At 41.8% G+C, this 13,337-nt stretch overlaps 1 protein-coding gene across 1 annotated transcript in view; it reads left to right on the top strand.

Moving 5' to 3' along the window:
• Window positions 1-13,337, top strand: part of ptprfa (protein tyrosine phosphatase receptor type Fa) — a 343,585-nt gene that overhangs the window by 216,834 nt on the left and 113,414 nt on the right. Inside the window, exon 18 of the mRNA XM_079267305.1 lies at window positions 6,473-6,630. Coding sequence (XP_079123431.1) covers window positions 6,473-6,630 — 158 coding nt within the window. The remainder of the gene's footprint in view (window positions 1-6,472; window positions 6,631-13,337) is intronic.

The raw sequence follows: 13,337 nt of genomic DNA on the forward strand, positions 1-13,337 counted from the left end.
CTAATTGCCCCCTGAAGACGGTGTTGGACACTTTCCGCAACATCATCATTTCGTTTTCCACAAACTTCTAAGAGAGACTTTTTGGTTTCCACTTCTCTGAATAGGTATGCAGCCCTCCATCTGGAGGGGTTCTTCTTGTCGACATTAAGATTGCAAAACTCACCACAGAAAACACAGTGCTTTTGAAAATCAAAACATTCAGCTGACCCTCCTGACCGTGAGCGCCTGGTCACCTTGCAAGGAACATTTGATTCAGTTTCTCCGGGCCTCTGACGTTTGTGCCGTTCAATGTAAGTCTTTGAGGTGTAACTTGAAACACAACTTTTATGGCATTTCAATGTGGTTTCATTGTTGTTATCTAATGCTTCTTGAAGCTCAAAGTGTTTTTCATCCCCATATATCTTACTACACTGGATAATGTTTGTTATTCTGACTGGTCCTGAAGATATCAATGGTTCCGTCTTCGCTTGGCAGTTGAACTTCCAAGTGAAGTAACACTCCTCAGGCACTGGATCCATAACCAACTCTGTAAATAAAATGTTAAAATTTGTTAATATATAAAAAAGGGTTTATACATTTCCCTGTGTGATTTTCACTAAAATGTTGTCTCGATCAGCAGACTTACTCAATTGAACAGCTTGTTATTCTCTTCGCAGGTGAACCTCCAACAGAACACTTCTGAATCCATAACCAATCTCACTGCCAGCTTTTACAGTGTTTTTACCTTGTTTTTTGATGGCAGCTGTTGTAAGCAGTGACCAGTTGTAAACAAAAAATGGTCTTAAACGAAGCACATGGCTGTCTTGTAATTGGAAAAAAACAAAAATGTGACAATACAGGCATACACAGACACAATGCACTCACTATATGAATTAACTGAGTGTTTTTAGCTTGTAATAATCACTGTAGGCAACAAATTATATGCATTTAAATCAAGTATATTGCATGAAATATCATAAATCTAGTTTTTGCATGATTTTGGGCAAGAAGGGGTTAATATCTGAAAATGCTCAAGGGATATCACCGAGCACCCTCTTGTATTTTGAATACGTATCCCTAAGCTACAAGAAACAGCAAAGAAAAAAACTTTATCCGACAAAACAAGGTTCGACCCCACGGCTCCCGGACTAACTGGGGAATGTGGGAAATACACTAAGCCCACTGGATAGCATCCAGTTTGTCGCATATCAGAGGAGCGGCGAGCGGAAGGCTACGGATGAGGTGGAAATCTTCAAGAGTTCTGGGAAATAACAGAGCTGTCAAAACGCATTAGAATCACACTTTGTTTCTGCTTATTTTAGGAGTCAAGGGCTCTTTTTTCTGGTGGGAGATTATGGACAATGGAAACAACAGTGAAATGTTCATCCTCCCACTGCTATTAATCCACGTTTCGTCTTTTCACAGCCCACCTCCTCATATCCAGCTTGTAGATGTAGCAGCAGTACATTTTTCACCCCTGAAGGTTTACTCTCTCAGGGAACGCCGCTGAGATTGATCACCCCTCCCTTGAGAATTCATAAATATCCTTTAGAATACGCTTCCGTGCCGCCTAAAAGCAGTAAAAACTATCAATGGAGGGAAAAAAAGACGTTTTTGGAGCTCAAGTAATACTTCGCTAAAAGTGCCAGAAAGTACGTCAGAGCCGAACATGTTGTCAAGCACCAGATGAAACAGAAGATTGCAGTGATTTAGAACAGTTTAGGAACGCACACGCAATCTATGTAGTCTCAATGACGGATCGCTAAACTTGTATGTGTTCTTGTTAAGCTTGGACAAGCCACTTATTTTGACCTTTTAATTTGGAGGGCATGACATGATCTCTCGGGATACTGGGTTGCAAACACTACAGAGCACTGCTTCTTTGGACAACTGGCCACAGTGTCGCTTTGAGGACCCTGCGGTCGCTCATCTCGCTTTGGACAAAAGCTAAATCAATGCAATGTATTGGGTGTTTAGTGGTCCAACAATAAGGCTTCCAGCCTCAACAACAAAAGCACAGAATATCAATAATATTCAGAGGAATTGTTAATCAATGGAATAGAGTGAAACCACCGGCATCCTTGTGCACATACGGTACAAAAGCATCCTCGTTGCCAGTAGAGCACAAGGCAAACAAAATAGGAACCTGCTCATTAGAATATTGCTCCACAGCGCTACTAAAGATAAAACTCCACAGGGCACCTCCAACATCTCTTCTGACAACCACCTTCCTCTAGTTGATTAAAAACCCTTTCATCAAGTCAACTCCACTCCCTCCACTACTTGATCAACAACTTTATTCCACTTGACTGTAAGCTTCATTTCTCTCACCACTGCACTAGTGATCAAGAGAGGGGGGAAATCGAAGTGATGCTCTCCGGGTGGAATGCAAAAAGAAATGAGAAGATAATTAAAGCTTAAAGTTTTTAATCAGAGGAATGCACATCTGTGGATGCATGACGTAAACATCTGTCTTGACAAGTCATTCGGTCTCGAATTTGGCAGCGAGGCTTATTTATGCCTGTGGAGTGAGATGATTTCCGTGTTGTCCGTGCAGCTTTGAGTGGGCCAGGCCGCCCTGAAAGAAAGACACGAAGACACCAGCAGAACACTTCGCTAAGAGGACAGTGTTCAGCAGCTCCTGGGGGCCGGACCTTCAGTTAACATGGGGTCTGATCCCAGGAGGCTCCCCCAACTCAGCACCTGACCAGCAAACTTTCTGATGCTACTGTTACACAGAGCCAGTCCACTGTGACTCCCGGCGCTTGGGTTTGATCTGACTGCATTTTGAGATAACTGCTGACTGAAGGTCCGTCTCCCAGAGCCGCCGCACATTCTCTTTTAGGCAAAGCAAGGGAGGGCAAAACAAAACAATTGTCATTTTCTTGTGTCTGCCACTTTGGATTAAATCCCAATAAAACATCCATCTGTACCGCCAACGTGATTGACGAGCCCTCTGGGCAGCTCTACCTCTTCGTCCTCCCATATTGGACTGAGGACAGACTGGACGCTAGAGTGACTCACTATCACCTCTTGAGGTACAAAGTGGTACAACAAGACAGGGTGGGGCGGGGCAAGTGGGTTAGCATGCTCAATTCAGTAGATATCTCTGCAACACAACAGACGTCTTTGACGTTACGTCAACATACAGATAGTGGTAGTTCAGTTGTTGAATATTTATTTTATTTAAGGATGGGATCAGAGAAAGTAAGCTGTGGGTTGGGACCAAAATCAACAATAACCAATCAAATCCCCAGAATTACCTCCCAACTTTCCTACTGTCCAATTGCTCCCCTTTAAAAGTAACGAGTTATACATTTATAATCTTTTATGATCAAAAGACACTAAAGAGGAGGGAATAGTAAATAATGCAGAAACGTGTGTTGACTCAGCAGAGATAATGCGAAAAGTTGGTCTCCAGAAGAATTCGTATTTGAAAGCGACACAGAATGTCTGCGAGACTTACTGCATTATTAGATAATGTATGAATATTTTGAAGTGTCACCTGGCACTGGAAGTCAGTGTTTTCCTTTCCACACATAGACATTTCTACCATGAATTCATGCAGGAAAAATCCCCCAGAATGCCTTGTTAGTAAAGTATCTGGACGTCCATGTGAAAAGTTGTTTCATTTTTTACATCGTCCTATATTTAAATATGAATAAAAACATGATTCTAAATCACCTTTCCTGTACCTTTTTAAATGGAAGTTTTAGCTAGAATACATTTAATACATCATGTAAATGGATTTTCAAAGCAAAGTATGAAATATGCAGACAATTTAAAGAGCTTGCTTTGATTATTCAGAAGGATTAGGATGCTTCAATCCATCTAGACAGTAAGGTAAACACTAGATTTACGGTATGTATGCGTATATTTGAATGTGTTTGGAAGGGTCAAATGCAAGTCATAATGCATTTGTTTCATGTCAGCATTCTACAACATGACGAATGTTCAACAAATCTCTTACAGCCTCACAGGTCATGTATAATTCATTTTGCAGTTGTCGGCCCGATATCACAAGCTTCAGCGAGAACGTTGGCAGTGAAAGAGTGCGTGGAAACTGTGTTGAAATTAATGAATCAACAAGGAAGCAAAGCCGGTCGTGGGGGTGACATTGTTTTTAACAAGCAGCATCCTTCAATGGTGTTTACAGCGTTCAGCCAGAGCTGCTGCCGCCCCGTTGAGCCAGAGCCCGTCAGGCACACAGGAATATTTATGGCCTCATTGGCTCACACAGTCCAACTTACTGCACTTGTCTCACAGAACATAAAGTGACAAGCAGCACAGTTACTTAAAGTGAATTACGCCTCGCAAGTTGATCCACGTGACTCCTGTTTAATCTTTATCTCGGTGTCAACATCCAACTGTCTACAAATCTGGAGGGCAGCTAACTAATCCGAATGTAGAGACGAGGAATTGTTGTCATTGAAGGTCAATGATGCAGCCGTGATGCGGCGCCGCGGTGTTCTGAAGATGTCTAACAAATAGATGTCTAACAAACCATAGATGGTTGCGTTGAGGGAAATAGATGGATCAGGATGTTTCAATGTTGACCATTCTTTTGTTGCGTCTAGCCTGCAGAGATGGTGAATGCAGTCGTAGAGATGTTTCCCACTAAACTACCCTGGCTGTTCCAGTGAGGTGACATGGCACTCATGCACCAGCATGGCTTTGTTTTAATGCTTTCCTAATGTTTTCCAGTGGCAAAGGAGTTTTATGGCACTATGCTGTCAGGTGAAGTAGGCTCTGGCTCCAACAGCAGTACTTTCTGTAACTTTAACATTGTTGTTGAGCACAGCTCTGGAATAAAAAACTACACACAGGGAAGGAGGTAAACAGGACTTTCAACCAGGAGACCAGCGTTCGTGTTGTTTCTGTACTTTACTAAGTTTACATACTTTGAATCCAACCATGATGTTTTCCTCAACCTAACTACCGGTAAGTGGTTTTGTTGTCTAAACCTCTTTGTTGTTCTTGTTTGAATTCACAACGTTAACCACGTGTTTACTGCGACCGCAGTGATCCGTCACAGTTTGACGCGCTGCAGTGTGTTAGAAAGTAACATGAGACTCCTGACCGATACTCGCCATGTGACCAGTTGGACATGTTGCTTTGACCACGACCTCACGGTGTTGATGAGTACAATCCTTTCATTATTCTGAGCACTTTTAGGAATCTTCATTAATGCTGCTTTATATAAACAAACTACATGTGTGATATGATTCAAAGCTCCGGAGCAAGTGTACATTTGTGTTGTCATATTTCAGCAATGAACTTGGTGAGTCCACTGTTAGAGGTGATGGCCAAGTTGGTTCATCACAATATGCCGACTTTCTTCATTGTTTATGAAGAACATGTGTGTAGTTAGCACGTTTATTTTTTACAGTGTACACTGATGAGGACGGCAGTTCATCTCGGCACAACTCTTTTGAATTTGTTTTATTATGTTGACAAAAATGTATATTTGACTCATATTAGACATTTGAATGTTTCACTCATTCTTGAATGTTTTGTCCTCAAAGTGTTCTTTGAGTCACTCACCTGTTATTCGATCTGTGCTAAAATGTCAGATAATATGAATGCAAAACTATCCTTTTAGTTAACAGATTCACACATTAATCCTGCACTTATTCCCACTAATAGCCTATAAACAGCCAACTAAAAGTAGCATGTGACATCCACATCCCTTTTATAATGGCACCTTAACGTTCAGCTGCTTTGATGCTGCTTCTTGACCTTTTTTTGTGGCTTTGTGGATGCATTTAGTTCATGAATCTGTCCTTTATCTTTTACATTTTGCTCTCAATGTGACTTTTATTTTGTCGGAAAAAAACGTTGAATGAATATTTTTAGTCACACCTTTTATGACGAAAGCTGGACCAAAGTGAAGAACCAGTTTGTAGACCTTATACACGTACTCAGATGAGTGTGGAAGGCAACATCATCTTGATTTATCTTCAAAAGATAAAGGTACCCTGTGGAGTCTTTCTTACCTCTAGTGCTACGGAGGAGTTTTTCTTTTTTGAGATGAATATATACAGAAACCTTGTTTGTACACAAGCCATGATATCAACTTGACTGACTATTGACAAGAGACAGCGATCACACAACCAGCATTAGGAACCCTTTGCTTTTCCCTTTAAGTGAGCGACTTCTGGCTTCCCATTGAAAATGTCGTGTGGTTTGTAAATAACCTGGACACTTCATCTAGCCGTCAAGGACACAGAGAGATGGACTAATCCCTTAAGTTCTCAGTGTCGTTGTTGCTGTGTGGGTTGGTTGAATTATGGAAGCTTCTTGGAGGAACATTGGTACACACATTGGTCGATGGTAGAAACTCAAACCCCAGGAGAGTTGGCAGGTTAAAAAGCCCAACCTTATAAAGTACAATACCGTCATACTCACAGTATTATACCCTGATACTCTGCTCTGTTGTGTACAGCTCAGTGACTGTGAACTGACTCTGGATCATCCCTCTGGTCTTTTGCAGACGTTTGCGGCCAGCCCGTTCTCTGAGCCCATCATGGTGAAGCTCCACAGTGGGATGACCCGACCGACTGAGGACCCAGAGATGCTGTGGGTGATGGGTCCGGTGCTGGCGGTCATTCTCATCATCATCATAGTCATTGCCATTCTGCTCTTCAAGAGGTGAGTCTGACGGTAAAAACAAATCTCTCCGGTCACGTCCCAGAGGGGGGGGGGGGGGGGGTAAGGGAAGAAACATAGGACCCATGTAGTCAGGTGTTGATTGACATTTTTGTCAGTAGTCAAATAAACATCATGTCACAGCTATCTAATTATCAATTTCACCCCAAAAAAGGAAAAACAACACCTGGCTGTCTACCCTAATCTGACTTGTTACAAACTGTTTAAACGGATCATCAATGAAGTCTATTCTTTCCACAATACGTGCTTGAACGTGAGGTTGTTGCCTAACAACAAGGCACAGAATAAATACATTTCACTACATTCTGCAACCTAGGTGGAGCCGAGTGTATTTCTCTCTTGTTATCCCAAAGACGCTCCCTTCACTGGGCAGCTGGAAGGCAAGACACGAGAACTTCTTGGGTAATAAGAGTGTTTCTACATTCACTGCCATGAGACAGCTTCACTGCTAACCGTTCCCTCTGCTCTGATGGCCAAACACCCGTCTGCCCCGAGCGCAGCCACCGCCTCTCTCAACCAAACACACACACACACACACACACACACACACACACACACACACCAAGCATCGCCCCATTGAGCCACGGTCAGAAGCATCAGTGTTGATGGTAAAACTCGATCAAGGATACTACTGGGCTAACGTTTGTGGCTTACCTCGGCCTTGAATCTGACCGAAGCAGTTGATGACTTGTGGCCCCGACCGGACGGTTAACAGGAGTGAGGATTCAGCGGTCAGTGGCGGTTTAAAGCAGTCATTAAGATATGTTTTATGAAGTGTGAATGACCACAACCATGAAAGGTCCTTGATCATACAATCATCATACAGAACATATTAGGCTGAAGGGTACAGTAGTATGTGAGATTAGCTGTAGGCGGACAGACGGACAGATACACATAATATCCTCCCAGGCTCATGCCAACATGATGAAGAACCCAGCGGTGGACAGCAAAGGTGAACGCACAGCCCCTCCTGGCTGGTTGTAAATCTGGGGTGAGAAAAGAAAGATATTTCATATTTTTGTACTGTCCCTAAATAGAATGAAACTATATGTATGATTGTAATGCAATCAGGAGACTGCATTACAAACTGTTCAGGTTGCAGGAAAACAACTGAAACCCCTCCACATACATGTTTCTGGCTAAAGATATTATCATTTTATTTCCAGTTAATATTCCAATTAAAAGACACAACAATTGCACATCCATCAAAGTGAAGGCAGTAATATAAAGGACAGTGCTGATTTTAGATTTTACAATATAATATAAAGTATAAGCTCTCCATCAGTGAAAATAAACTGATTTTAGGAAGCGTAGTGAATAATATAAGTTATTTTGTGTCGAATGTTTTTTTAGGACTATTATTATTGTGAAGATTTGAGATTGCTGCAAATGTAAATAAATGCAAGAAATAGGCCCAGCTCTTTACCAAATCTACAGTCGTGATGAATCACGAAACTGCTTTTCAAGTATTTAAAAAAGCATTGACAGTCGCGTTAATATACATAATGACATCAATCATACAAAGACCGTGAAGGCAGTGCATCTTCATTGTGTTCATTCTTCAGAGAGACACCTGGAGCATTGTCTTCAGCACAGCAGATGACGAGAACACGTTACAAGAGAATCACCGAGGAATGGTCAGAGTGGGTATTTTGTAGCGCAGACGGACATTTGTCTTCGCTGAGCGAGCCCGAAGGCATCGGCCCTCCGCAGCATATGGGAGGAAGGCGCTGCGAGTTGCCCCGCAGCGGCGCTCTTGCAGGCTAACAGTTGGCTCGTACTTCCTGTGCTCGGATCAAACATCTGGAGCACGTGTCAAACTCAATGCCCGCGGGCCGAATCCGGCCCGCCACGTCATTTTATGTGGCCCGCGAATTGGCCAGCAAAAAAATAATTATTTTTATTTATTTTTAATTTTTTTGGAAAAATAATTAAAAGTTAGACTTGAAAATAAAAGTATCCCCATGGTCGAAATGATGAGATAGAAAGTTGAAATGATGAGATAGCATGTTGTCTGTGTACCGACATTAAAACTATCACAACAGGTGGACAGGAGAGGCAACAGCCCGAAAAGAGGTTTTCCAACGATTGAAAAAGATCCACAAATAATCCCAAAATGTCCACGAAGAGAGAAATTGATGCAGAGGGAAGAAAATGTAATGAAAGATGGGAAAGTGAATACATGTTTGTGCTTCAAGGAGAAAACGGGTCTGTCTTCTGTGTTATGAGGCGTGTCGGTGATGAAGGATACAATTCACGTCGGCATTTTGACACCAAACACGGAGCTAAATTTAGCCTCCAAGAAAAACATCAAACTGTCCAAGAATTAAAAGGCAGACTGCAATCACAGCAGAATATATTCACACAGCTACAGCCCAGTGCATGCTGAAGGTATGTGAGCAGAGCTCCGACCAGATACAGACTTTTACAAATGTCAGTTTGTGAAGAAACACCATCGCAGACCGAGTTCATGAACTAGCAGCAATCTAACAACACAGCTAGCTAAGAGACGAGCAGGTACTTGTGTTTGTAATGAACTGCTGATGAAAGCACAGACAACACGGATACATCATCTATCCATGTTCATCAGACCTGACTCTCAGTGAGCAGCTCTTGGATGTAGCTGCATGCACAGGACGACGACAGGGAGGAACATTAGTGATGCAGAGAGGTGACACAAACAGCTTTGAACAAAGTTAATGTCATAACTTGTGTTTGATATTTTCTTTAATAGTTTGATCTTTGATAGAGTCATGTGGGTTTCTTAACCCTCAATTAAAATGATTTATGTTATAATAACAGAAATGTCTTTAAATATCATTTCTCATTTATATAACTGCATGTACAATATGTTTACACTTGAATAAACAATAATCAAATGCAGAGAGAGTTATTTAACAATATGTTAGGAGAAGTTAGTGATACAGTCTTACAGTTACAACCGGCCCTTTGAGGGAAACTATGATGCTGATGTGGCCCAGAGTGGAGATGAGTTTGAGACCCCTGATCTGGAGCGACTAACGGGGCTGACGGGGTTGACGGGGGCTTCCATATGGCCGCTGCTCTGCTCAAATGGAAACACGCGTTTTGTCTTTCCTCTCATCCTCCACTCTTTTTGCTCGTTCACTTGACGTTGAGTAATATTTGTTCTGGGGCGTCCATGAGGAAAGCATCTCCAACTGACCAAAGGGACATTTTATATTCTCATAAAACCTTTACGACGTTACTGGCCAACATGTTCATCGGTATATCACAGTATCGCAGATTGATTTACAGGCAGACAGAAGTTTTCATTTATTTTTGCACACTCTGAAAATGAGTTGAGCTTCAGTTGGTAATTCATCATAAAGAATCTAAAGATAAAGTTGACTTTTCAATTTGAATTAGACTCGAATATAGTGCTGTACTGAAACTTAAGAGGCACGAAGTAAAATTGGTTTGTAGTTTTGAATGTAGTAATATTTCATAAGATATGAAGAGTTGTGATTATGCATTTTGGTGGTCACCCAATTGGTTTTTTATTGGCCTCATCTGCTAATGAAAAAGGAGAATTTTCTCAACCTGTGAACCTGTAATCTTTTATTTCCAAATTTGGAGATGTGTATTTTGTAGAACAGCAACAGTGTGTTTTTAAAGTGGTATGTCGAGATTATCATAACCCCCACTTCATGCTTTTCAACACATACACCATAGGTCTGGTGTTTTAGAGGCATCGATTGCTGTAATCATCTCTCCTAGTCCCCAGGCGATCCCTTCCTAATGCATCCAAAGTGTAAGTGATGAGCGCCACAGTCCACAGATGTAGTTTCTGTGTGAAATTGCACTCTAAAGTTCAGCTGAAGCGAATGACTCCTCAGCACACTGACTGAGTCAAATCAGTGTGTGTTTATTTGATGCAAATGGCCGATGCAGCTCGCAGTACAGACACAAGCTGCAGCAGCACGCTGAGAGCTCTTCTTGTCCAGGCGCTCATGTTTGTCCCATCTTTCTGCGGAATGACAGACGATGTGGCTTGTAGCTGTCTATATGGACATAAATACAGCACTAGAGATTTCTACGTTTACTGACAATATTCACCAGATATGAAAAACATTTTATAATATAATAAGTATATTTCATAGTAAAAATGTAATTATGTTGCACAGGCCTATTTACATAATACTCACAAAGACCTCTTGCTCTGGTGCCCGTTTGAATGAGTCTCCGTTAGGGCTCCATTCATAACGTTGACATTCTAAATGTTATTATTAATAACTTACAGAAACATTGCATGCATTCACTCATCTTCTACCTTATCCTCATACGATGGTTCATATGAGATTTCACGAAAAGTTATTCATTTTTCGTGCGTTTTCCTTCGAACGCCAACAACACATGTCAAGTTAAGTTTAGGCAACAAAACAAGTTGGGTTCACAAAAATATCGTCAATTGTGTTAAAATAACTACAGAAGTTCCGATACTGAAGTACCAGAATTACGTGACCTCTTGTTTCACACATGGAGCGAGCAGCGGCCTCCTGGCTGAATGACCAACCAGCCAAACACATGGTCATGTGATAATACTCCAATGCCTCTGAGCATCTCTGAGCATCTCTTAATCCGGCCCTTTACTCTAAATTTATGCTACATTTAAGTAAGATAGTTCATGGCAGGGTAAGAAGTGAGCGCCGACACCTAATATTTCTCACTAACTCTATAATTCTAAATAGCAATAAAAGAAGACGTGTGTAAGCTGGAAGGAGAGGCTGCTCGGCTGGCTGTGGATCAGATACAGAGCACAGGGAGGAGTGGGCGTAGTGGGTAAGGGGCTGGAATGTGCTCCGTCAGGTGGACTTCCTGTCCACTGGGACACTGTGTGGCATTCCCGCTGCTGACAACTTGTAAATGAATCCTTTCTCTCTCTGCTTCCTTGTTCACTCTCTGCCTGCTTTCTGTGGATGCAGCAACCAAGAAAGGTTAGTGCCTCCACACACGTGCCCACACACACACACACACACACACACACACGTTCACGCACAAGGTGCATTCTGACAGTGATGCTGTGAAGTGACAGATGCTGGTTGTTTCTGCTACACCTTTCAGCAACACACCGCCATGCCAGCTTCTCTGAGCGGTCTCTTTTTTGTACCTGAGACATATTACCTTCAACTGACAGCTCTCGCAGCCGTGTGTGTCAGAGTGTGAGTGGGTTTCACGTTTTCCTTTGAGTGTGTCTTCTGCTGCTCAGCTCCCTTCGTGCTTGGTTCACCTCACACACCTGCAAGCTGCAGAACAAACGGCAGACCTTAAATAATCCACTTCCTCCATCACAACAACCTATTCACTCCTCTGCTTGTGTTGCCTGCCGGACCTCTCCATCTTCATCACCTGTACATACATAATCAGTCACTTGTGTTGTCCGGACGGATGATAAAAAAGTGACTGTTGCCATAACGACCAGCTGCAGCCAGGGTTTAACTAAAATAAAACTTTCTCTCAACAGAAACTTTTAAATCTGGAGCCTGCTTAGTTTAATCGGGACATTTTCAAAACCTGCTTTACGGAACCCCAGAGAAGGGGCGTGTCACTTATCAGAAACTGTGTCATTGTGAAAGAAAAACTCAAAAATATATAAGATGTGTTATCAATTTTGAAATGTATGGACGTTATATATTCATGCATACAAGTCTGTGTAAGCATGCATATCTAAACATAATCACAGTAACACACATTTCACATGACCAAGATATGGTGGTGAATTCTACACATGCCGAGCATATCTGCACTGATAAGATACACCATCAAGCATATTGTATTGCTCAGTGAAAATCACAATTCCTAATTCTGTCTCCAATTTTGGATTTGCTATAATTTGTTCTTTTTTTACGTTTTATATTTTGTGAATTTGATGATCCACGTTTAGATCCCATGGATCTGATGGTATTTATTTAAGGGAATGAAGGGATGTTCGTGCCTGTTGCTTCCATTTTGGTGAGACTGCGACATGTGTAGCTTCTCGATCGGAGATCTTTTGCATGGACGAGGCCAATCGTAATTTAATTAAAGTTCTTAAAATTGTTTTATGACTTCATCACAAATGTCTTTCCCAGATATGTTGTGGCAAGCCGGGGAATGTGGAGGCAAGAGTCACAACAAAACAAGAGACTCGGAGGCAGTTGGTATGAAACAAAAGGTGTCCTTTAAAACCTCTATAGCCCGAGCGTTCTGGTACCGGTTCCGAATGGACTTTTCTTCAAGAAATATGAAAATTGGTCCACACATGTAAAATATCGAGAGAAAAAAAATTGTCTGGGCAAAATCGTCATCCAAGTCATTTTACGCAATTATACACAGTTATACACAAAGTAATTCAATACACTAGAAGATTTATCACAATATCAGGATTTTTGGCCAAAACAAATCCACCAGCTATGCACCCGAAATTCATCTTTCATCACAAATCCGGCTTCGACTAAGGCGGAAGGATACATCATTCCGCATGAGCGCTCAAAACGGCTTCGAACCAGCGTGTCCAAACTGACCTCCGACAAAGCATTCAAAACTTACAGCACAAAGCCCAAGAAACCTCACACCGCTCAGCAGAAATAAAATTGAAAATCTCCATACCTTTTGGCGATTTTCATCCGGAAAAAAAAACAGTTAATCCATTGAAAGTTGGTACCGCTCTGAAGGGCATTTCCTGCTCTGTC

This window comes from Melanostigma gelatinosum, assembly GCF_949748355.1.
Source record: "Melanostigma gelatinosum genome assembly, chromosome: 4".
Classification (NCBI taxonomy): domain Eukaryota; kingdom Metazoa; phylum Chordata; class Actinopteri; order Perciformes; family Zoarcidae; genus Melanostigma; species Melanostigma gelatinosum.